Genomic DNA, 24,934 nt, shown 5'->3' with positions numbered 1-24,934 from the left:
GTCTTCTCGAAATCATTAATACCTTAAAGTTTAATATGAAAACCAATAATAACTTATGATTTATTCTCAATGGAACACATACAAATAAATTGTCAATTAAAAATATAAAAACAAAATCTTAATATTTAATTTTATTTCAATATTATTTACCATCTTTCATTCCAAAACCGCTTCTTAGATATGTTTTTTTCACCTAATTAATTTCAATTTAGATATGTTTTTTTGACCTAATTAATTTCAAGACAATTTTACGTATTAGTATAAATTATATAATAATTTATAAATAAAGAAAAATATAAATATTCATAGTTTCATAAATTTATATTTATATATACACATGTGCAATACGGTATTAAAGCCTACGGGCAGGTGCAAGAAGAAAAAACTCGGTGCAGGAAGTAGCAGCCTTCACAACATTGGGTTACCCGTCAATATTGACAAGTTAATTTATTGGACTTATTTGGACAGAAGAAATTACTTAGACCCACTTGAAGTATGATTATGTCATTTTAATATGAATCATTATAAATTTTTATATTTTAAAAGGTATAATTCAAAATATATTTTTTAACTTGAAATACATTTATTTATTTACTTCGAAATGCACAATTTGATGTATAAAATTTATATTTTGAAATTGCACAATCTCAAATTGTGTAATGCAGAATGATTTTCAAAATTGGAAATATTTTTCGAATTTGCAATCCAAAATGTTTCTTATAAATATATTTTATATTGTGATAGTTTTGGATTAAAAATGTGTTTGGAGAATAGTTTATGGAGTGTAGGAAGAAGTGGCCATCGAGTGGTAATCCAATTATGAAATTCTATTTACTAAAGTTTATTGTTTTTCTTATAAAAGGTTTTGAGGCTTGTTTTTGACCAGAGGACGTTGTTTTTTAGTTTTTAAACTTTGATAATCAATTGAAATTGTTTATATCTTAAATTTTGGTATAGTTTGAACCCTATATTATCAAAATAAATATATATAATTTTTGTAACTTAACTGTTCAAATAGTATTTCAGATTGAAATTTGAGACATAATTTAAAGCGTGAAAAAAATTAAATGTAGTTGAATTAACATAATTATATTCGTTCACTTTTCAACTTTGAAAATCAAACTTTATCAAAATTTAAAACATAAACAAATTTAAATTTAGTATCAAAGTTTAAAAAACAAACATGTATTTAAAAAAAAAAAAACTATTTTTTATAGCACATCCTTATCTTCTTCCCAACGTGAGAAAATATTATCTTTTTCCCCGTGAGAAAAGTTTAAACTATGATTAAAGATATTTTGACTTGTATAATTTCTACATATTGTACACGTTGAAATTCATAATTCAAATATGTAAATGTATTTTGAATTTTACAATTTAAAATACATTTTCGATTTCAAAAATATGTTTTAGATTTCACAAACTAAGAGATATTCTAAATTTGATAAAGAATATCATATTAGATTGCATTTGAAAATATATTTTAAATTATATTCAGACTCAAAATGCTCACGGCGGACTTCTTCAAAACATTCAGACCCAAATTGGTTCCAATAATTTAAGGGCTTTTACTTATAATTCCCTTATTTAATAGACATAAATTGCTTAAATAATGTTATGCCTTATAAACATTGTTCATTCATCATCTTGCATATGCTTCTCCAGAAGGATCTATGGAATGGAATTCGAAAAAAAAAATTGATTTTCTTATAATACAATTAGATCATAAAAAGGTTAAAAAAAATAGAAAAATACGAGAACGTTTATACAAACTAATTTATGTATAAATCGAGTTTAATTAATATAAAAATTAATTTTACTTTTATCTTTTAGAAAGATATTTGTAAAAAGAATAGTCCAAACAAAATTTAAAATAATTCATTTTTATTTTTATTTTTCAAAGTGAAATATCTAATAATGTTAAAGTTTAAGTGTAGATTGAAGTTCCACAAGAACCATTGGCTTAAAATTTTGGAAGTGTGTGATTGTATCAATAATCCTCATATGTTACAATATTTATTTTAAAATTGAAATATATTATTATTTCTTATAATCTTCAGTTAATGATGCGTTGCAACACAATTAATTGTATTTGAGAGGTCGAAAAGGGAAAACCTACTTACACATAAGAGGAGTTATGGAAATTTTTTAATTTCAACTTTTCTTCTTAAAAAGTTGGAAAAGAGAAGAGAGATAGAAAAAGGAATCAATGTGAATATGAAGTGATGTTAATAAGTGTGAGATATATGACTGGAATGGAATGGAAGTTGAGAAATGATGAAAATTTGATCAATGGCTAAAGTGGGTCCCAAAAGAGTGGTTGAGACAGAAAGTTTGGACTGCAAAGGAATAAATGGAATCACCACAGTCTACAAGCATGGGAATCATAGCATATTCTTTTGACCAACTTCATCCAAAGATTCTTTAACCTACTTCTCTTCCCTTTCTTCAAAAAAAAAAAAAATTCTATCTTAATAATATTTCCATTTTGAATTCAAATTTTCTCCAATTTTTTCATTTGACAAAAACTAATTTTCACCAACAAAATATCAACGTTAACGAATTTTCATTACTTGATAATGATTTGATTAGATGTAATGATTAGAGAGTACATGAAATGTAAGACAAAGTACATCCCAAGACAGTTGACTCTTTTGCTAATATCATGCACCTTTGGAAATTTGTCTTGCAAGCTAACCCAATCACAAATATTAACTAAAAACAAAAAATAATACCATGTGACTAACTCATTCATTTAGTATCATGTCTAGCGTGGACTATGTGCTTTGACATTATAGTATTTCACTGCTTGTTTTTTTTACAGACAAAGAAAAATACCATTCACATGATGTTAGAACTTATTAGTTCTGTTCTGTTTTTTGTTTTCTTTTTTCTAAAAAGCATGTTTAAAGAAAAAGTCCGTACAATAAGATTAATGTTCTATTAAACATTATATTATATTATATTATACATATAAATGATTTCATATTGAGGTAGTGTTTTCATTAGTTTATTTCACACACTTTTTTTATTCCTCCTCTTAATCCTCTTTCTCCAAGTGATTTCATCTCTTTGGTTGCGAATTACTTGAAAGAAATAATTATAGAAAAATGATCAGAAAAACGATAAAACATGCAACGTGAGAAAATTATGAAAAAGAAAGAAAGAAAGTTCCGAGAAGCAGCTTTAGTGGTGCTGAAATGCAGTCTAAGTATGACGTTGTCTCAGAAATTGGCGACAAATAGTCTTTAAGGTAGCCATGTCAAATGGAATCCATGTTCAAATGCATCCTTGCTTTTTTGTCTTTTCTTCCAAAATGATAGTTCTTCATCGACATTTATAATTCCCATCACATTGTGTCAAAAATTTGCGTATCACAGATCGACCCACCTGCTCAATTTCCAGTTTTATTAGTTTTATCTTTTATATATGTATGGTGAATACTTAAGAAGCGAATCTATTTTGTAATTGTTTATGAATATCAGAGAGTTAATTAATTATTAAGGTGTTTATTTCGCATGATATTTATTTACTCCCGAAAATATTGATACGAGAATAATATTTTGAAGTCTGCTAGTGGTTAAAAAGTTGTATTTCAAAATATTTTAAGAAAAATATAAAATGATACCGTAAAAATAGAACGTGGACCTAAAAATACTAGCAATATAATTTATACAATCATGGGCTGATCTTCATTATGCGTTTATTTAAATAAATTTATTCTCATAATTTGACAGTTTAACAAGTAGTATTATTGTGTGGTTTTCATGTCACCTTTTAAAACAATCATTGCAACTAGGAAATTCACATTGAAAAAGAGTTAGTATGTATGGTATGGCGTAGGGCAAGACAAGAATTATAAGAAAAAAAGGGGACTAAACCTTAAAATTTTGCCAAAATAATTTTTGATGAAAATAATAAAGGCAGCATGCATATGTGTGGTAAAGAATGTAAGGAACAGGATTAAACAAAGTGAGAGAGATGCTTTTAAATTGGAGTTGCGGTGGGTCATACATATAAGTTATGATCCAAAAATGTGGGTATGTAAGGGATATGCTACAGTTTTTAAATGTTCAATAAAGCAATCAAAAGCACATGCTACCCAATTGATTACATATCATTGTTCTTGCTTTGGAATCCTTTATTTGACCAGAGCTCATTCAAGTTTTAAATAGAAACAAAAGGGAAAAGAAAAAGTAATCATCTGTTGTCAATTCATAATTGTGTATGTTTTCTTTCCAAAAGTTGATAATTTGTTGAATAGGAATAGGAAAGGTGTCTCGTCCAAACTTGCCAAAATTCAAAGAAGCTTCTTGCGGATTTCAAACAGAGAAGTTTGCATAACAAACAAAGGTAGGAAACTAATGGCGGTGGTTGTTCTGCCGATTTTTTAAAAATCCTTACTTTTTCCAGTGAAGGATACAAGTTAGGTCATAGAGACCGAATTTGATCCACACCTTCAAGCAAAAAAAACAAGGTTTTTAATGTACGTCTTTGCAAAAAGAAACTTTGAAATGCATGCATTCATGTTGTTGTATTGTTCGGCTAATCAGACTTTATCATTTCATGTAATGGTATGTCTTTTGTCGACACCAAAATCGGCTAGAAAAAAAAGTCTATTGTTTGTAGTTGTGTATATTACATTAATACCCTTTTAAATTTACCAAGTTGCCAAATTGACTAAGGTGGCTCCAAAAAACAAGGGAATCAAGATTATATTCTCACTTCACTCACACAGGTCGCACTCCTTGAAATCAGGCTTTGGACTTCACTCATTAGTAATGAGTAAAATCACCAACTTCCACTCCAAACATAGATGGTAATTAATGGTAACAATGCAACAAACTTGTCTCATCTGCAAGGAGTTTATAAATAAAATGGATGGAAACTTAATGTTAAATTATACTTAACTTGATAAGAATACAACCGTCCAAAACTGAAGCAGATGTAACAGATAGAAACGAAGACATAATTGAAAAGTGATGTTTAAGAAATAGTGGTATAATTATGGCATAAAAATGGAACCTTATCTAGATTGTCCTAAGGCAAAAGGAAGGGAGTAAGCTTGATTTTCATGCAAGTAATGGGAAGATCGTACTCTGCAGGCTGCATTTGCATGCAAGAAATGAGAAATCATGAATCATGATTGTAGCAGTAATGAATGAGGTCACTATAGCAAAGGCAGAGGCAGAGGCAGGCATAGCATAGGGATAGGGTGCGTGTAGGTGTGTCCTAGTGGGATGACACGTGTAATGACCCCATTGAATGGAGAATGATTGATCACTTTCGACAGGGTTTATTACGGACTCTTTATTGTGGCACAAGGCATATTGTCGAGCAGAGAGATATGTGGCTGTGGACCCAATTTTCAAACCAAAATGAATGCACATTTTGCAGAATTTGTCGTCTTCTTCCTCTCTAGATATTACCATTTCATTTCCTCATCCACTGCTACAACATGCCAATCACTTCTTGCCAAACAACTTTCGCATCCCTTATCTTTGTCTAAATATTTTTCAGGAAACTCTAGGGATTTGAGATACCCTTCTGCTCCATTATCACACCTTTTACTTCCCTCCATCTCTTCTTTTTTCAACTTTTTATATTGGATAAACACAAGTCATAAAATTAAACCTAATATAAGTAAATAATCTATAAATTTAATATTTCGAAATTTTGAATTAAAAATAATATTAATTTCTTATAAACTAAACTCATATATATAATTTTGTTTAACAAATCTCTTTAAAAAAATCTCAAATAAAGTAAAATCAACCAAGTATATTGAGTGGCGTCCAAGCATATGAATCTTGGATTGAACATTAATACCTGAAACGGGGGACAGAAAATGACCGCCATTATACCTAAGGATCTTCTCTAAAAAGATGAAATTGACCTAAATTTAAAAATCTGCATACACTTTCGGCAGCGATTTTTTCAAATTGCCGCAGCAGTTTAAGGATAAAGCATGTGCAGAAGAAAGAAACGGAGTGGTTTTCCGACCAATTTTTTCACCTTATGTTGAAGGAAAGTAGATGTTGGTTGATAAGTAAAGCCTGTCTTCAAGAATTGAAGGAAGGCAAAGACAATTCCCATAAAAAAAATATTCAAATGCATGTAGTCTAAAGGTGGTGTCTGGATAAAAGTGCATCTTCCTTACCGTGTAAGAAATAGCTTATATTATATATATTATCATTCTATTGTTGTCCCTTAATAATGATATGTCACTCCCAACAAATAACGCGTTATCCTTGTTCTATGACCAACGTTTGAAAATTAGAATGTCCATGACATGAGGGAGAGGTTTCTGGCGACAATTTTAGTTAGAATATGACAGTTTTAGCAGTTATATCATTTTCATCTATGTCTCTATTATTTGGATTATTGTACGCAATATAGCTATATCATAACATAATAGCCGGAGGGCAGCTACACATGCAAAATTTCTAACAAAATAAACTCAACTATGGTATAAAATTGTTTATGTTTTTTCACCATGATTAGAAGCGTAAATCTCTTTTTATTTATTTATGCATTCTACATATCTCCTTTTAACAGATACCATCCTTTTTCAAACTGCTGCGTAGAATAACATAACATTGCATTAGATAAACTAATTAATGGGATTTATATTACATGTGTACTCGCCTTTTCTTATGTACTCTGTGAAGTTAAAGAAAAGTAACGAAAAGAATAATTATGATAGTGGAAAAAAATCTGAGATTAAATTAACTTTAGAAATTGAAAGATCATCATTATAATCACTTATCATCATTAGCTATAATTGAGAAGACTAACGATATGATTAACAGAGAAAGTTAATGACAGTAAAAGCCGGTTTAAATGGTGAAATTAAGTTGTCCAACAGTGCTATCAGTGCATAGTTATTGGGTGATGCAATTTGGCAAAAGACTCATAAATAGATACAAGTAAAAAGTTTCATATGAACTTCCGGTATATAAGTGAGTTTAAATTACATCTTACAAATTAATTCTATAGAATTGAGTTAATTTTAAAGTCAATTTTTTAATATAATATAAAATTATGATTTAAGTTTATTTTAAAAAAAAAATATTGTTTGTTGAATTTATTTTTTTATTTATTATTGGGTCACTGTCGTACCAACATTTATTATATTGAAGGTTGATATGTACCTTAACTAACCCTTCTATCATTCAGCCACATGAGCTCCTTTTCACATCACAACAGCACTGGACAAGTTGATTAATTAGGGTTGGAAAGTGAAAGTGAGAAGCAACACAAAAACTACTTTTGGAAAAATATTACCAACATCCCATCATGTTCCTACCCAGTTTTTGCCTCACTTTGAAACATTACGCTCCTGCTTATTGGCTACGAACAAGGTCAAAAAGCACCAATTTTAACAAAACTCATAATTTTCCTGAGTAATTTCAATGAAGACTTTTGAGCCTAATGCTACCTTTATATTGGGACAGCCTCAGCTTCACCAGTTCCACCTTTACGAGACCAAGAAAGAAAAGAAAAATGATAGTTAACAAAGAAAAATAAAATCATCATAAATTATAGTGACATTTGGAAGAGAGAAGAAAACACAAGTAGCAAAGGTTGATGAGAATCTGGATAAGGGTGTTATAGTTATCAATTCAATTTGTTTTCATTTCCAACACCTTCAAAATGAGTCAAGATTTTGATATTGATAATTTGTTTAAGGTAGAAGTAGGAGTTGAAAATTTCTAAATTAAGTAAAGATGAAAATTTTATATAAGACCAAAAAAAATCCATGTACATTAATTACTTAAATTATAAATCATATCATGATTCTTTTATATGGTTTCTTCTGAATTTATTCGTGTTAGTTCAATTCAATAATTTCTTCTTTAAACAATGACAATAGTGATATTAGATGTTAAATTTACTAAAAGAAAAAGATTTAAGTTTATCATGGAAGTAAAAAAATATAAATTAATCTAGTTATAAGACATAAATTATTTAATAAATTAATCTAAATTTTATTTAAATACGTTTTTTTATTAATATCAGAGACCTTTTTCTAAAATGAAAAATAACAAAGGTATATATTTTGGTTTTCTTAATTTTAAAAAGAGTCATATTAAACTTTAAACATAAATACTTAATATTTAAATGTATTTTTTAAAATTCATATGACAAATGGGTCATCGTCTTATCCCATTCTAGTCTGTCATGTTGGCAATAGGTGAGTGAGGCAAATGGATGATGACCTAATTTGTCCAAATATGGTTTTCACCAAAAATAAAGCTCAGATTCAACTCATTTTATCAAGATTTATAGGAACTCAATGACTTCATAAATTTCGACTGAATTAAATTAATTTCTCTGCATCATCATTTCGGTTCCGGATTTAAATGATAAATTTGATAGCGTACGTTGAAAAATCAAACTTAAGCTATAAGTTCTTGAGTCATGAAAGCTCACACTTCCAAGGTTTGATTATTATTTTGGTACTTATATTTTAAGGTTTTGTTTTCAATATTTGTTTTTATTTATTATTATGTATTAAATTGATTTAAATGGTCAGTCCTATTCAATTAGAATTATTGTTATTTGAAAGATAATCACCTGTAATTTAATAAAAAGTTTAGTTATTAAGTTTGTCATTATATTTTTTTGACATGTTATTTTGTAACAAGAAGAATAAATTAAAATGTGGCGAACTGATTAAATAAAATTAACATTGATTAATTAGATGTAAACATTTCACAGTCGTCCCTTACATATGCATTTAGATGGCGATTTCACATTCATAAAAGAATTGTTGCGTTGATGTTTGGGTGGAAAGAGAGGATGGTTGAAGGAATAAGGGAAAGAAAGGAGAGATTATTATGATGATGATGATGAGTTGGGTGGAACCAGGAAACGTCGCATCTTGTTTGTGGTGGCGAAAACAGAAAATCCCTACATGTAATTGCTGAATATTTGAGTGTTGCAACGTTCGGTTGAGTAATTGGAAGAGATAAAAGAAAAAGATAATGGAGGGTTTGATAGGAACAGGCAGAAAGAGTATAGAGAGAGGGGCCAATTGTCAGAGCTATGTATTCATTATCCACACAGAATTCTCAGACCACACCACACCTTTTAACAACTCTCAATAACTTCCATCTCTCTCATTCAACCCTCATCATCATGCATCATTGCAACAAACTTTTTTTTTCTATACCTCTCCTTTTACTACTCTCATTTCTATTTATAAATAGGATAAGGATATTTCAAAACATTTTTTTCACTAACATTTTAACATTATCTACGTATCATTCTGTAATGGACAATGTAGTATTTATGATTATTATTATTGATTGTGAAATAATTTTGGATAAATCACATAATAACACGTACTTCAAAAAAATATTGTCAAACTATCATTATCCTTATAAATACAACCTAAATCATAAAAAACATTCAAATAATACAATCTAGATAAACTCAATTTCTTACCATTTCTCTTAATATTCTATATTACTTTTTAATCCACCATTTCTCTTTAAAATATAGCTATTATACAATATCCACATTTGCTTCATTATTTCCATCTACTCTTATGTATTTTTAGCTGATATATTTTTTCAAGCCTAATAAAATGCAGTGCTATTTTGTGTTTGTTTTTCTTGATGTTCACTCACTTATTACCAAACAAAGGTAGGAATTGTTTTTTATGACAAATAATAATTATTTTTTAGATAAATTAAAATACTATATTTAAGAAAAATTAATTTACAAGAATAAGGATAATTGGGTAATTTCATAAATATATATCACTTTACAGTTTTTTTAATTTATTTTTTCATTTAAATAATTAATAAATTTTATCTGTTTTTTTTTCATTTCATACTTTCTTTTTCTTAATTCAAATACTTCAAATTTTCACCATCTTTTTTTCATCTTTCATTTATAAATTCAAAATTAATTATGAAAGTAAAATTTATACTTTAAAATAAATTACCTCTTACAACTCTCTAAAAACTAGAGAATTATACTAGTAGGATAATGTATAATTTGTACAAAATGCATCTTGTATATTATACAAATATAAACATCTATAATTCCAAATCCTCAAAATAAAGTATATCATAATAAAACATTATATGTCTAACACATCATGCAAAAGTTTATCCAAAGTCTTGCTTGCATAACTAGACAATAATAAAATAGAATACTTATATTAATATGAATTTTGTGTTTATCAATGTCATCTCATATAAGATACTATCTCAAGTATCTTTACATTACCTATCAAGAATCATGAAAACCATCCATATAAAATTGTTCATACAAATCCAAACCTTATATACATATATATTATCTTATATACATTTATAAAAACAAGTCACCATCTATGACGATATATATCAAATATAATGTAAATAACTTAAAAAAAATTGTAGACTACAACATCATCTTTAAATATATTTAAAAAAGAATGTCAATATTATTAATAATATTGAGGATATGTGTTAGTAGTTACATAAAAAATGTAAACAAACCATCGTTGCATTGAACCAACAACCACATGATCATGATACATGCATTTTTGGATATATATATATATATATATATATATATATATATATATATATATATATATATATATATATATATATATATTATGTGGTCCATTGTAATAAATATTCAATCCATTATATGAGAATATGTGGATATGATGCCATGGTTTTGCTGATTTTTTCAAGGTCTATTATTCTATGGTGGATTGAAGCTCTATAAATTGTTCGCATATTTTCCTTTTCATATAACATCATTTTGTATGAAGAGCAAGAGTTCAGAATTAAAATTTTGTATGAATATACTTTTTTATAATATTTCGTTATATTTAGATTCTTCAAACCGTTTTTACGTCAATAAAGTATATAAATGTTATGATTTTCTTATTTTAATAAACCCTTATTTCTTAGTTAAAAGTCTGTATATTCATATTAAAGTTTTAACGGTGAAGTCAATTGATGTATCATTTAACTAATCTGTTTGAGTTTGAATCAATCAATTTATCACTTGATAATTTTTTATCTAAATATACAAATTAGTATCTAAATATACAAATTAGTGCTGTCAAAATAGATTGTAATAGGTGGACTAATTCGGTTCATTGTGAATTTGAACCGAGCTGGGTTTGAAAAATATGTAATTTTCTTATACGGTGTATTTTTCAACCCGACTCACTTAGAACCTGGCTCACCGGATTGAACTCATAGTGAGCCCCCACCTAATTTAATTTAATTGTTTATTATTTTGTGTTTTAACATTATTAGTTAACATTTTTTATTATATTGTATATGGTGGAATAAGATGTTTCAAGAGAGAAAAATATTATAGATTTATCTATTCAAGACTCTAATATTATAAATGGACAAGTGATACAAAAATTATCAATATTAAAAATTTGTTTGTCTTTCGTACATGTCTTTGGATTACGCTCGGATTGTATGATACTTTTTATTTTATTTTATTTTGAACTGTCTTTGAAGTTTAACATAATTTTTGTGTAATGTTTATTTAGATTTGAATTAAAAAAAAATTGTAATTTTTTTATTTAAAAAAAACTTATAATTAAATGAGTTAATGAGTCAACCCATTTAACCCATTAACCCGTGTTGGGTCAGGCCGGATTCAAATTTTTTGAGCTCGCTAATAAGTGAGCCATGTTGGATTGACTCACTAAGTGACTAACCCGTGATAGACCAGACCGGATCGAAGTAGGTTACCCGTTTTGACAACTCTAATACAAATAATATTTGTTTGCTTTATATTTTAAAATATTTATTTGATGGAGATATTAATACATTTATTCCACAACTTTTAGACAAATTAAAAGATATTTCAATATTAGTAGTTTGTAGACTTTTTGGCTTTGTCCCAACATGACATTTTTTTCTAGGTTCACCAAACTGAGATTCACTTTTGTAATTGCGATTTTAATGTACATAATTTTTGCACGATTTTATTATCTTGTTAACATATTTTATTTTATTATTTTCTCTTTTAAGATTTTTTAAATATTTTTTAATTCACCATTATAATTCTTTTGTAATTGTTTTCCTAGTGTGCATTGATCTATTAAATTTGATCCTTTATTAATGTAATTTTTATTTTATAAAAAAAATGCATGAATATGAGTAAGTGTATGTATTTTTACTAGTACAAAAAGAATAGTAATAAATTTATATAAATTTAAGTCTCCTTTCATTAAATTTGCAATTTTTATTTTTTAAGTCTTCTACTTTGAAGACAATTTTGTTTAAAATATAGGCAAACTCTAAACATTAACATGTATATTTGAATGTTTACATTATGTTATTACATGCACATGCCTGTAGCTTTTCTTAACACAATTTTGACATCAATTCAAAGCAATAATCATTTCCCCAATTGGTAAACTTTTTAGTCTTACCTTGAACAGAACAAGCTGCAGAGAGTAAAACCTCAAAACTTGTGTAGCAGGAAGGGTTTCAGAAAATTCCAAGTATATATGTGCATTGAATTCCTGTGAATGTATCATAATTAAACCAAGTCCAGTGTCACAGTTCCAACCTCCAATAGTTTTCATTTTATGACATTAAGGTGAAGCATATTTCAATACCAGTATCATCATACTACCATAGTAAGACAACCAGCAAACTCACTAACACGCAAAAACATGCTGTAACACGCGTGCGAGCATGCAGGAATTTCACATAAATTTTTATACATAAGCTCAATCCCCCATTAAGAGAGTGATTATGTGTTTATAATATCTAAACATAGGGGAAGACAATAAAGCAGACAAAACAGAGGTGTCAATAAAGCTAAACCAGAACAGCCAAAAAGGCTATTTGGGGATTGAAACTCAAACTAATATAATAACCATTTGCTTAAAGACATGACTTCAGTTCTAATAATCCTGCTAAATCAGATATAAACAAAATGTCAGCAATCAATCAGAGGCTCCATCAATTGAGCTAAACTAACTAAGCCTATCACATGACACATCATAATTCAAATGCTCTAAACTTTCACAATACTTCCTCCATTTCCTTTTCCAAAACTGTCAAAGTTTTGTTGGAAATTCTCACATCAATCAATTAAAGATATATTAAAATAAGTACAAACTTCAATTTTTGAGGTAAATTTAAAGTACCATTCTTAACAAGTTACAAAGTTTTAACATTGGCAACACAAAATCCATCTTATATTTTGAATTCTTTGGAAAAGATTACCAATGCAGGAAGTTGAGTAATTAAGATTAGTCCAGAAAAATGTTTATACAGATTCTATGCACTCAAGTAGAGAAGATAACATGCAATGAGTAGATAGATAAAAGAAGGGGTTAAGGAGAATATGGTTGAAGAATTGAGGAAGTGGTAAGGGATATGGGGGAAAGAAAAGGAGCGTGTAAAATAAAAATCAAATGTTTCCTTTACATACTACAAGAGTATCGAGTAAGGGAAGGTGAAGCTGTTATATATATATATATATATATATATATATATATATATATATATATATATATATAAATCAGACACTACAACCTACTTATGTTTTTTTCTCAATCATCAATGCACAATGGGAGTCCAATCTACATTAACCTTTTTTTATTACCCATAACTCTTTGCTCAGTATAAAAAATTTCCTGCACAGACTAAAAAAGAAAATCTGACAGCAGTGTCCACTGTTGACCAATAATAAATTGTGCCAACCTCACGTTTTATTTTCACGACAAACTCAACTTTCTTTTATAAAAAAAAAAGAGTTTTCTTGATTTGATGGAGACCCTTTTTCCATTTTAGGAGGTGAAGCTAATCAAAGGCACAAGGGTAGTAAGAATTGTATGTCATTTTTCATGGTGGTCTTGTAGGGTTAAAGCAAAGACAGTGAGTTCCCACTATGTTGTTCTTTCCAAGGGAAGAATTATTAATTGTTTTAAAGTTTTTTTGTGGTTAGGAAGAGGTTTTGTTCTGTTAGTTAAGCAAGCAATGGTGTTTTGGTTGGTTGAAAAGTTATGGAGGGATGACTTTGTTGGTTGATGCAGTGGCCTTGTAGATAAAGCCCAGCTAAATGATTTCATGACTTTTGGGTAAGAACTAAATGAATGCAAAAACATAACAAGTGTCAGGGTGGGAGGGAAACAAAGTGGCAATGTTGGTCACAGTCATTATTGACACTAATAAGACTCGTGACTGGTCATGACACCTTGTTTTCTTGGATAAACCTCTGTCTATGTTCACATCACATGTCCAAAAACTCACACCACCCCCATGATCAAAAGAAGAAGATGAACATGATTTAAGGAAGGGATAAGGGCAACGTGTCCTTGCTGAAATATTAGACCTCAGATTGCCATCTCCACTACTTGTAGGTAGATTTGGAACCACATAGGTATGGTCATTGTACAGTATATTCCATCTTGTTAACAAATTGTCACACAGTCAATCGTGAAATTCTTTACTTTAAATTGAATGGTCAAAGTACATTGATGAATGATCAAGGTAAAATGAATTAATTTGGAAAACTGTTCTGGTTGAAGGCTTGATCGCAATTAGTTAAGTTTTGATCATAATTAGATTAGTAGTAATTAAAAATTCATTATAAAAATTATAAATAAAAGTTCAAGGTAAGAGGATAGGTTGTGCATTAATTATGTATTTATTATCTTTGTTTTCCAAATCAATTTTAATATCGAAAAATATTTGACAGGTATCTAAAAACATTATGATGCTCATTCCAATGTATAGTTGAATATCTGTTTAAAATAATTTTTTTCGGTGTTTATTTCAATATTATCTTGTTTAAATAAGTTATTCTCCAACCGATTAGAAATATTGTCTAAAGGTGTTCGGATGCAAGTTAACTTAAGTTTGATTGGTAACACAAATAATATTATAATAAATGCATAATAAACATTTTCAACAAAGATATTTTTGACTTATATTTATAATATTTCATAAACTTTTTTATTAAAAACGACCTAATTACGACCAATCTTTCTTTAAATCGACATGTTTAAATTAATTAAATATTCAACTGATTTTGGTTTTGATTCACCGATTTCTTATATACTTATACAATCAATCGTGTTATTAGGATCGATATGTGTACAATTCACTTATGAATGAATTCATTAGTTGTTATTGCATGTATCTATTACAAAAATATTTTAATTAGTTTTAATTTTCATTGTGAGATTGATAAATTAAAATTTATAATAATACAACTAAAATTATGTGTTTTTAATTGCAGGAAAAAGTAGTTATGCTGACTAGAAAAAGGAAAGGAGTAACTAAACCTTGAAACTTTTATTTAAATCAAACGATAAACTAAAATAAGTTATTCCATAAAAATCAAAACTTAAATTTATAATAGTATTATTTATATTAAAATGTTATATAAATTGTGTGTGAAAAGGTTACCCATTACCATTATTTATGAGGAAAAAGTTCGTTATTCAGTTTTGATACTCTGTTTTAATAGTATAATAATATACATTATAATTTTAAATTAAAAATAATACCATTATAACTAATATATTATTATTTGATAGTTCCAAAAGAATTTATCTGTCGTTTTGGGCATCATACTTATACTTTATCTATGATCATTATTAGTCTATTAATCTTGGATATTTTTCTTCTTTTATGTTTTTTTAATATTTTTTCTCTTTTAGTATCTTAATCTTATTAGTCTATTAATCTTGGATATTTTTCTTCTTTTATGTTTTTTTAATATTTTTTCTCTTTTAGTATCTTAATCTTGAGTATGTATGTTTTTTGGTATGAGTTTAAATTTAGATAAACTTAAAGCAGTTTTACATGAATTTGAAGTAATTGTAGAGGTCGAAAATAATAATATAATAATAATATTATATTATTATTATTTATTAAAACAGTGTCAAAAATGAATAACGAGCTTTCTTCCTCATAAATAATAGTAATTGATAACTTTTTCACAGACAATTTATATAAAAATTTAATATAAATAATATTTTATTATAAATTTAAGTTTTGATTTTTATGGAATAACTTATTTTAATTTATCGACTGGTTTAAATAAAAGTTTCAAGGTTTACTGACTCCTTTCCTTTTTCTAGTAAGGACAATTATTTTTTTCTGTAATTAAAAACACATAATCTTAGTTGTATCATTATACATTTTATTTTATCAGCCCACAGTAAAAATTAAGAGTTATTTAAATATTTTTGTGTAAAAAATAGATAATGACTTAGTGAAATATTTTTAAATATAAAACTAATAAATTTATAATTATACTGATACACACTAGTCGAAATTACATAATCGATCGTTTAAACAGGAAAGAAACTGGTCACTATAAAAATTAGCTAAACATATAATTCATGTAAACAGATTAGACTAATTCTAGTAAAAAAATTAAAAAAAAAATTATAAATACAAGTTAAAATTATAATTATTAAAACTTTTGACTATATATTTATTATAATATTAATTATTATATCAATCGAACTTGAATTGACTTTAAAGTCAGAACATCTTTAATGAGTATCCTTATTGAGTTGAGATACAACTTATCTAAATTTGGAAAAAACAATATTTGATTAAAAAAATATATATTTTTTAACTAAACGTTCAATCCTATACTAAAAAACATTTATTTTTTTAAAGAATATAATTCCACTACATATATTTTTTTAATCCAACAATAAACAATTCTGTGCTAATTAGCCTGTCAACAAAAGCATTTTCAACATATGTCTTTCCTATATAACATATATGAAAAAAAAGAGTTATTAGCATAAAAGTAGTTATTATTTTTATGTTAACAAAATTTAAACATAAACAGTCCCTACTGTTTCATTCCAATTTGGGACTCAAATAGTTTAACTTTAATACATAATCAATATAAACAATTTACACTTTCAACCAATTATAAATAGTCTTAAATACATTATTTTATATAAATAATGTGCTCAGTCATCCATTATTAAATTATAATATTAATAAAAATGATGCTTCGGTAGAAGTCGTATTTAAGCTTATTTTACGCAAATCTATGGAATGGAGAAACCTACAATTCCATTCTTGAACAAACAAGCATTAACAACGAAAAATTAACGTGTATTTTTACTAGAAAAAAAAAACCTCAACCATTCTAGAGAGAGGTCAAGATATTTTCTATCTTCATATTCAATTAATGACAAAATTCGTATGCAATTATCAGAGGTAGCTTCAATATATTATGAATATGTAAATATTTTTACAACGATAAATAGTTAGAAATCACCTTATTTTTTATGTATAATTATTTTGAAATTAAGACAGGTGAAAGTGGTATCATATATTTTTATGTCAAACTTAAAATTTAATAAGGATTACCATATAGTTACTATTTCTGCAGAAATAGAGATGGTGAGTGGGAGGGTAGAAGTGCGCGCGTGCCAAGTGCTATGGCTGGTCACGTGCGAAGACCAACATGGTTTTATTATATAAAGGCATGAGAGTTCTAAGAGTAGTAGCGAAGCAATCACAGAGTCTTCTCCTAAATTCTCTTTTCTTCTCAAGGAGTGTAATTTTGTTATTGTTGAAACAGGGGAAGATAGTGTTTGGAACAGAATTTGGATTTTGTGACACTCTTTTTGTTTCACAAACATTACAAAATTTTTGTGTGACTGTGAAATATAAACATATAGCTAACTATCTTCCTTACAACTAACAAATGGAGACACGTTGTGAGATAACGCATTCAAAGTTCAACAGGATTTGTGTGTTCTGTGGAAGTAGCCCCGGCAAGAAGAGTAGCTATCAAGATGCTGCCATTGAGCTCGGCAATGAACTGGTATGCTTTTTCTTCATGTCTTCCTTTTATCTGCATTATGCTTTTGTTTTGTTTTCCTCAACATCTTCAAAACCTTTTCTTTCCTCTATTTTTCGTATGGGGTGTTGAATATTTTTCCTCGGAGTGAACTTCATCATGTGCAAGCTCACTTCTTTATTACATTTTCATTTGGGTATGGTTATTGATTCCCTTGAAACCATAACGGGTGAGTTGGTTATGTTCGCAATGCAAAGAGGATGTCTCTTGAGCATTCTGAAACTGTTAAACTCTGAGTAGTTTTTGTTTAGAGCTTGAAGACTCCATTGTTTTTTTTTTCTTGCCTCTTGAGCTTTTGGTTCAGGGGCTCTGAACTGAACACTGTACGGAGTTAACAAGTGCCTTCTGCTGAGTGATTGAGCGTTGAGGAATAATTTCCCCTTTTACTCTTGCATTTTGAAACAGTGAAGAATGTACTCTCAGGGGATTGTTTTCTATAGTCTCATTCATTACTCTTTCTTTTAGATCATACGCAATCATAACCACCACTATTATTGTTTACTATTCCTAGGGTGACTAATATTATTTTGAATGATGTTGGAAGGTCTCAAGGAACATCGATCTGGTGTATGGAGGGGGAAGCATTGGTCTAATGGGTTTAGTTTCTCAAGCTGTTCATGATGGCGGTCGCCATGTCATTGGGTAAACACTGTTTTCCTCACCGTTTTACCTTTTTTTGTTTCTTTTTAATTCCCCTTTCTCTTTTTTCCCACAAAGTTGTTGGGTAAAAGGCAAGAACAAGGATTCGTAGTCAATGAGTAACCACTGTATTTTTTTGTTAGTCTCTTTCACTATTGATGATATATTTGTCTTGTAATTGTCTCTTGCAGAGTTATTCCCAAGACGCTCATGCCTCGAGAGGTATGTATATCTGATTCAACCAGTAGAAAAAGCTCAGCCCCTTTTCTCTTCACGCTTTTAAACTTTAAACTATTCTTACTTGTGTTTATTTGTTTATTTAATTTGTTTCTCAACTTCATCAAGGATTATACTGAAGCATTCTATTCCATCCTTCACGAGCATGTTGTAAATTTTGTAAATGAAAACTCAGCTATTTTGCATTTTGTTTTTAATAACTTGTTTCTGTCGACCAATGCTTGTGTTGGTGTCTTGTACTGTAGTACTCCACTGGAATAAGTTTTCAAAGTAGGTTAAATGTATCAGATTTCCATCCCTGCAACTTTCATCATTACTAAATGCTCTTTCTTTGGATTCCTTTGTTTTGATGCTCCTTTGCAGCTAACTGGTGAAACGGTGGGAGAAGTAAAAGCTGTTGCTGATATGCACCAAAGAAAGGCAGAGATGGCCAAACATTCAGATGCCTTTATTGCCTTACCAGGTTAGACTGCGAATATACTTGTTTGCACATTAGAATCAGAGATACACTAACAAAAAAAGGAAAAGGTTGTAACCACGATGTGCTTCATTCACTTTAGTTATGTCATGTCTTGTTAATATTTTATAAAACAAGTATTAGACAAAAGATAAACGTGTTTGATATCTCAAATATTGTGTGTTTGTGTGTGTGTGTATATATATATATATATATATATATATATATATTATATTATAATATATATTTGAGATATACAAACTTTTTATAAAGTGACTAAGAGGATTGATAAAAATAGGAAGGAAGAGAATTTTAAATGATTTTTGTGGTAGTATTTAGTGATGGGCATATCTATTCATGATTGTTTCGAGGCTAGTTCACCGACATGTTTCCCGTTGATTTCTCGGTGTTACTACTACTTGTGTTGCTTTTCAGCAAAATGGTTTTGTCTACAAAAGTTTACAAGCTTTTTAAACTGACACTGGCTTTGGTGTGTTTTTTTTGTTTTGCTAAACCTTTTTGGCTAAACAATTTTAAAGTGCTTACCACGCCTAATTATGGATAGTACTTGACAAGGCGTTAAAAACTTGTGTGATGATTTGGAAGGCACGACACGTAATGGATAATGTTCACCAGTGTCCACTTATTTAGTAAACATTGTGTCATGGGGATAAGACAGGAATTTAGTAATTTTCAAAAAGTGTTTCTAACCAAACCTTCTTTTGGGCCTCTTTTATTCAATTCAATTGACACTGCTGCAAAACCAACTTTCATGGCACATCCCAATGCTATGATTAGAGAGAGCAACCCTTCAAAGCAGGCTGAAAATGATGTTGACCTTTCATGAACCCTTAATATATATCTTGGGATATAAATTAAGCTTCTGCAGCTCTGAGCCACTGTGGCTAGGTTCAGGTTGAATATACATACACATTTTCCCCCTCAACTTTGGTTTGGACCGTGACGTGATTCTACAAAACTTCCCTTATTTGATAAAGAGGGAAAGTAAAGCAAGAGAACTTTCACGAGATAGCGTTTCCAACTAGCACCTGCACCTGACACGGAATAATGCTTGACCCTTTTCTAAGACTTTTTTAACTGCCCGTTGTTAGCATCCTCAGTGTATAATTGAATGCTGAAAATTAGTGACAGAGAGAGAGAGAGAGAGAGAGAGAGAGAGAGAGAGAGAGAGAGAGAGAGAGAGAGAGAGAGAGAGAGAGAGAGAGAGAGAGAGAGAGAGAGAGAGAGAGAGAGAGAGAGAGAGAGAGAGAGAGAGAGAGAGAGAGAGAGAGAGAGAGAGAGAGAGAGAGGAGCGCTCGAAGACAATGTTGTCATTCACTCTATCTTAGATGTCCCTCGTACGAAAGAGGATTCCCCAGGAGGGTCAATTCATGATCTCTGATGAACTCTCCCTTGACACTGCCAAATCCATGATTCTGTTTCAACAACAAGTTGGTAGTACTAAATGCTAGGGTCATAGATACCACAATCATACCTAAAAAACAAACAAATAGTTGAAATACAGTTTTCAAACTATATAATTAAATTTCTATTTACCTTTTTTATTAAACCCTTTCAATTTGACTTTTTCATTCAATGTTTGTGCTTTCAATTCTTGAAGAAACTCATGAAAATCACATGCAGGTGGATATGGGACTCTAGAGGAGCTTCTTGAAGTCATAACCTGGGCACAACTTGGGATTCATGACAAGCCGGTAATTGACTTGATCATTATGGGAATCATGTTACTGAATGTTTTATGTTCCTTTAGTTGTCTGGTGTTTGCAGCCTAGTTAGGTTTGACGTTCCAAAAATTGTAGGTGGGATTAGTAAATGTTGATGGATACTTCAATTCCTTGCTGTCATTTATTGACAAAGCCGTGGAAGAGGGATTTATCAGTCCAAATGCTCGTCACATAATTGTATCAGCACCAACAGCAAAGGAGTTGGTGAAGAAATTGGAGGTAATATTTCCTTACTAAAATTATATTTCCATATTTTTTAAAACAGATTTTGACGTTTACCCTTTTGAATCAACCTTATACTCATTTTGAAAAGTCTAGTGAAGCTTTGTGGGCATTACACAACTCCTTTTCAATTTGATTCTCACAATTTGAAGCAACTGTCTCACATAAAACCACTTTCTCTGATTTCATTGGAAAAGTCACATCAAAACAAAGGTTTCCCTGGTTTCATACTGTATATGAAAACAGGTAAATAAAAGATTTGTAGACGCACAAAACAAAACTTTTCTTGGATGTCCGAGGACATGCACATTTATGTCATCAAGCTTATTCTATCAACTGTATACGTAATCAACTTTTGTTGTGCAAAAAACTATGCAGTTGAGTAATATGAAATATTTTTGTGTTTAATTCACAGGATTACGTTCCCTGCCATGAGGGTGTTGCTTCCAAGTTGAGCTGGCAGATAGAACAGCAGCTTGCATACCCTCAAGATTATGACATGTCAAGGTAGTTAGGTTACTTCACGTGCACGGAAGATGAGACCATATAGAATTTTGAAGCTGGAAGAAGTTATATTTTCTATCGTTGTTCTGTTTTTATCCTTTTAATTTCTTGTGTAAATTACCAGGATTGACCTTGATATGTGATACTACTCTATTAGTTATTGCCATTACTTGTGAAACTTCGATTTTCTTGAAGTTGTAAGTACCTGCTTCTGAAGTTATTATTATTATTATTTCTCAATGTCAATTAATTTTTACGTTTGACTAGCCAAGACAATGAACAGATTTTCCATGCACAGTACTTATTCCTTTATCAATAACTTGAAACTTTGTTGTAATTTCCTGAGATGATTAAAGCATTTAACTAAGAATAAAGAAAGAACAGTGTCCATGAGTTGATGGAAAGAAAGTAGTGTACAGAACTATGGTCCGACTTAAATGTTGGCAAGTGTTAATAATTAAGAATGGGACCGAAAATGAGACAGAAATGTGGCAGAGCTGTCTTGAAGTAACTGGTTTTTGAGTTCTAAGAGAGTGACAAAACTAAAGACAACAAACTGAGTGCCATGGAAGCAGTATTGAGTGACCGGGGCCAATTCTTGGGAGGAAGTGCAATGGAAAGAAAGGGTTGCACTCCTCAAACGAGTTGGAGCAAGAGGGTGAGGTTTGTAGGACCCTTTTATCCCTCAGCGAATGGGACAGTGCCATGTGTTGGCAGGGGCAGCATGGGATTCAAAGAAAAAGTTAAATGGGTCATGTGGCACATGCATCTGAAGACAATATGATGGCCATCTTTGGTCCCCGGTTTCATCTAACAATTGCCAGTGGTTGAAACAACTGCTTTGTACATTTGGGGCTATTGCTTCAGACATATCTCCGGAACACTTCAGTGGTTGTGTTCTAGCAGTCATCCCTTCTCAGTATTCTTTTCCTTTCATATCTTAAAAGTTGTAACATGCCATTGCAAACAGGAATCAAAGTCCTTTCATTATTCCTTCACCTTATTTCTTGAACTATCCTTAGGATAAACAAATCAAGGATTCAATTCACAGTTTTTCTTTTTTACTTTTTGCCTGAAGAGAACAAGCCTCCAATATCCAGCAGAACAAAAAGTGGAGGAGTTGACAGACAGAATAATGTTCTATCCTCTTCCCTCTCTGAACATTCAAATCGAAAATGTTTGAAAATGCAGGAAGAAACCAATGCAATGATAGATGGAAGAAAAAGTAATATGGTAGTACATGAGGACTTGGAAAGCTTTCATCTTTGGGCAAAGAGGAAAAAAGGGCATGAAAAAGCTCCTTTCTTTGTATCAGTCAACTTGTTTAAATTAAAGAGCTAGTCTTGGGTATTGACTATAATACACACAGTTGACTGTGCATTATGTAGTGCTAGTTTTGGCAAGCATATACGTCTAGGACCACTAGCTTGTGCAAGCACCTTTCAAGGAATATTTTATTGTTATGTTGGGTAACATGGTTTGTATATTATGGTTCAGTTTTCTCAAGTTAAAAGGACCTGCATTATATTCCCAAATCTCCGTTCTAACCATTGACATCAAGTTTCTTTTGACAGCTTTTGACAACAATTTCTTCAACTGTGTCTGTTGGATAAGGAAAATTCGACATCAAACGATTTTATTGTTTCACGGTATACAGAAGTTTACCCATATATGTCCAAATGTATTAGTCTAAACAATGTCGACAATTATCTCTTCTCTTCCTCTGTCCTTTTCTTTTAACCGACAATGCCCTTTTTTTTGTAATCCATAAAAAGATGTATATGTTATCACGAGTGTCTTAATCATGGCCATGGCACTCTTCATAATATTTGAACCCAACATTGGTCCCCAATGTGAAGACCAGCTTTAATGAAATTAATTACCCCATTTGCCTTTCAATTTTTCTATAAAATTGCATATCAAGTTCTTAAAATTATCATGAACCTATCATTGGGTTTGTTTATTTTTTAAAACAATCACCTTTTAGAACAATGTCAGACCAGCTTTAGCGCTAATTACTTGTCTAAGATTCATTTATAACACTGATCCGGAAAAGTGAGATCAACGTGAAAGAAGTGTCTCATGAATAATAATTAAAAACTATACATTTGATCGTAGTTTTAATTATTCGTAAAAGTAAGTATTAAATAGTTTATGCATTTATTTCTTTCGAGATTTGTTAATGTTTAAAGAGAAAGTAAAAGTTATCAACCTCCTGCTATATTATATAAATAAAAAGTCACGTTCAAAGAATGGTTCAACTGATATTAAATAAAGTTAAACTTAACATGAACTTTTGGTCTTGAAATGTTTGAAGTCATACAAAAACATTTCTGACAGAGAATAACTTCAATATCCAAACAAAATCAAAATAATGTTAAAAAACCCACCTCGTATCAAATAAATCAAAGACAAAAAGGAAAGAAAAATATATGTAGCCCACTTTTGGGGCACACGTAAATCTTTACATGTTTAACCACTTTCAACGCCAAAGAAAAACGCTCGATCGTAATAAATTATGCAATAATATTTATAATTACTTTTTCAATACACTTTTCTTAAGGTACTTGTATTATCCATTTAAGATTATTGAGATCTAACATATCATGAAAAATATTTACTAAATACGAAATAAAATAATAAAAATTGTGATTTTTAATAAATTTAAATTAATAACAGAGCACATTTAGTAATATTATTGTTTTTACTGGAAATCATCAGGAAATCTTTAAGGCGAAATTGACACTTATTGAATATCCTACTCTCAGAGAGTATGAATTCATTTATATAAAACTGTTGCTAAAGTCAATAATAAATAGTAGAATAAAGATATATGATAATGGTAATGATTATAATGAGTATGAATATGAATTGATACTTTCAATATACTGAATGAGATATATAATGAGTATGAATATGAATTGTGTGTAACTAATTTAACTACCAGCATTATGTTGGTACTGGGAGCTGGACTTTAATTTCTTAAGTGTGTGAGATTTAATGTTACTATCTAAATTTTGTTGGTACTAGGAACTTAGATATTCCTTATTTTCTAAATATTCAGCATATCTAATTAAAAAGAAAGGAAAGAAAAACTAAGTTGGAAATTATGTTTTCTAGCCTTCTCAATCTTGCAAAAAGCCACTGGGCTGACAAAAATGCAAATATTTGGGCCCTATTTTTGGGCTTTATAATGGGCCAAACCTACAAAGAAGTAGCCCTCTTGCTGTTGTTTAGCTTCAGGAAAAAAAAAAAAAAGCAACATGGACGAGGGTTTTGACAT

The 24,934-nt window shown here is 29.6% G+C and overlaps 1 protein-coding gene across 1 annotated transcript; it reads left to right on the top strand.

Moving 5' to 3' along the window:
* Window positions 1-17,478: 17,478 nt before the first annotated feature.
* On the top strand, window positions 17,479-21,838 carry LOC108322457 (cytokinin riboside 5'-monophosphate phosphoribohydrolase LOG3). The gene is made up of 7 exons (XM_017554559.2): window positions 17,479-17,811; window positions 18,392-18,489; window positions 18,678-18,708; window positions 19,087-19,186; window positions 20,825-20,895; window positions 21,001-21,144; window positions 21,563-21,838. Exons 1-7 carry the CDS (start codon window positions 17,692-17,694, stop codon window positions 21,656-21,658), a joined length of 660 nt encoding a protein of 219 aa, XP_017410048.1. The 5' UTR covers window positions 17,479-17,691; the 3' UTR covers window positions 21,659-21,838.
* The last annotated feature ends 3,096 nt before the right edge of the window (window positions 21,839-24,934 follow it).

Source organism: Vigna angularis, chromosome 2 (assembly GCF_016808095.1).
Source record: "Vigna angularis cultivar LongXiaoDou No.4 chromosome 2, ASM1680809v1, whole genome shotgun sequence".
In the NCBI taxonomy this organism is placed as follows: Eukaryota; Viridiplantae; Streptophyta; class Magnoliopsida; order Fabales; family Fabaceae; genus Vigna; species Vigna angularis.
This window is presented reverse-complemented; position numbering and strand designations above follow the sequence as displayed.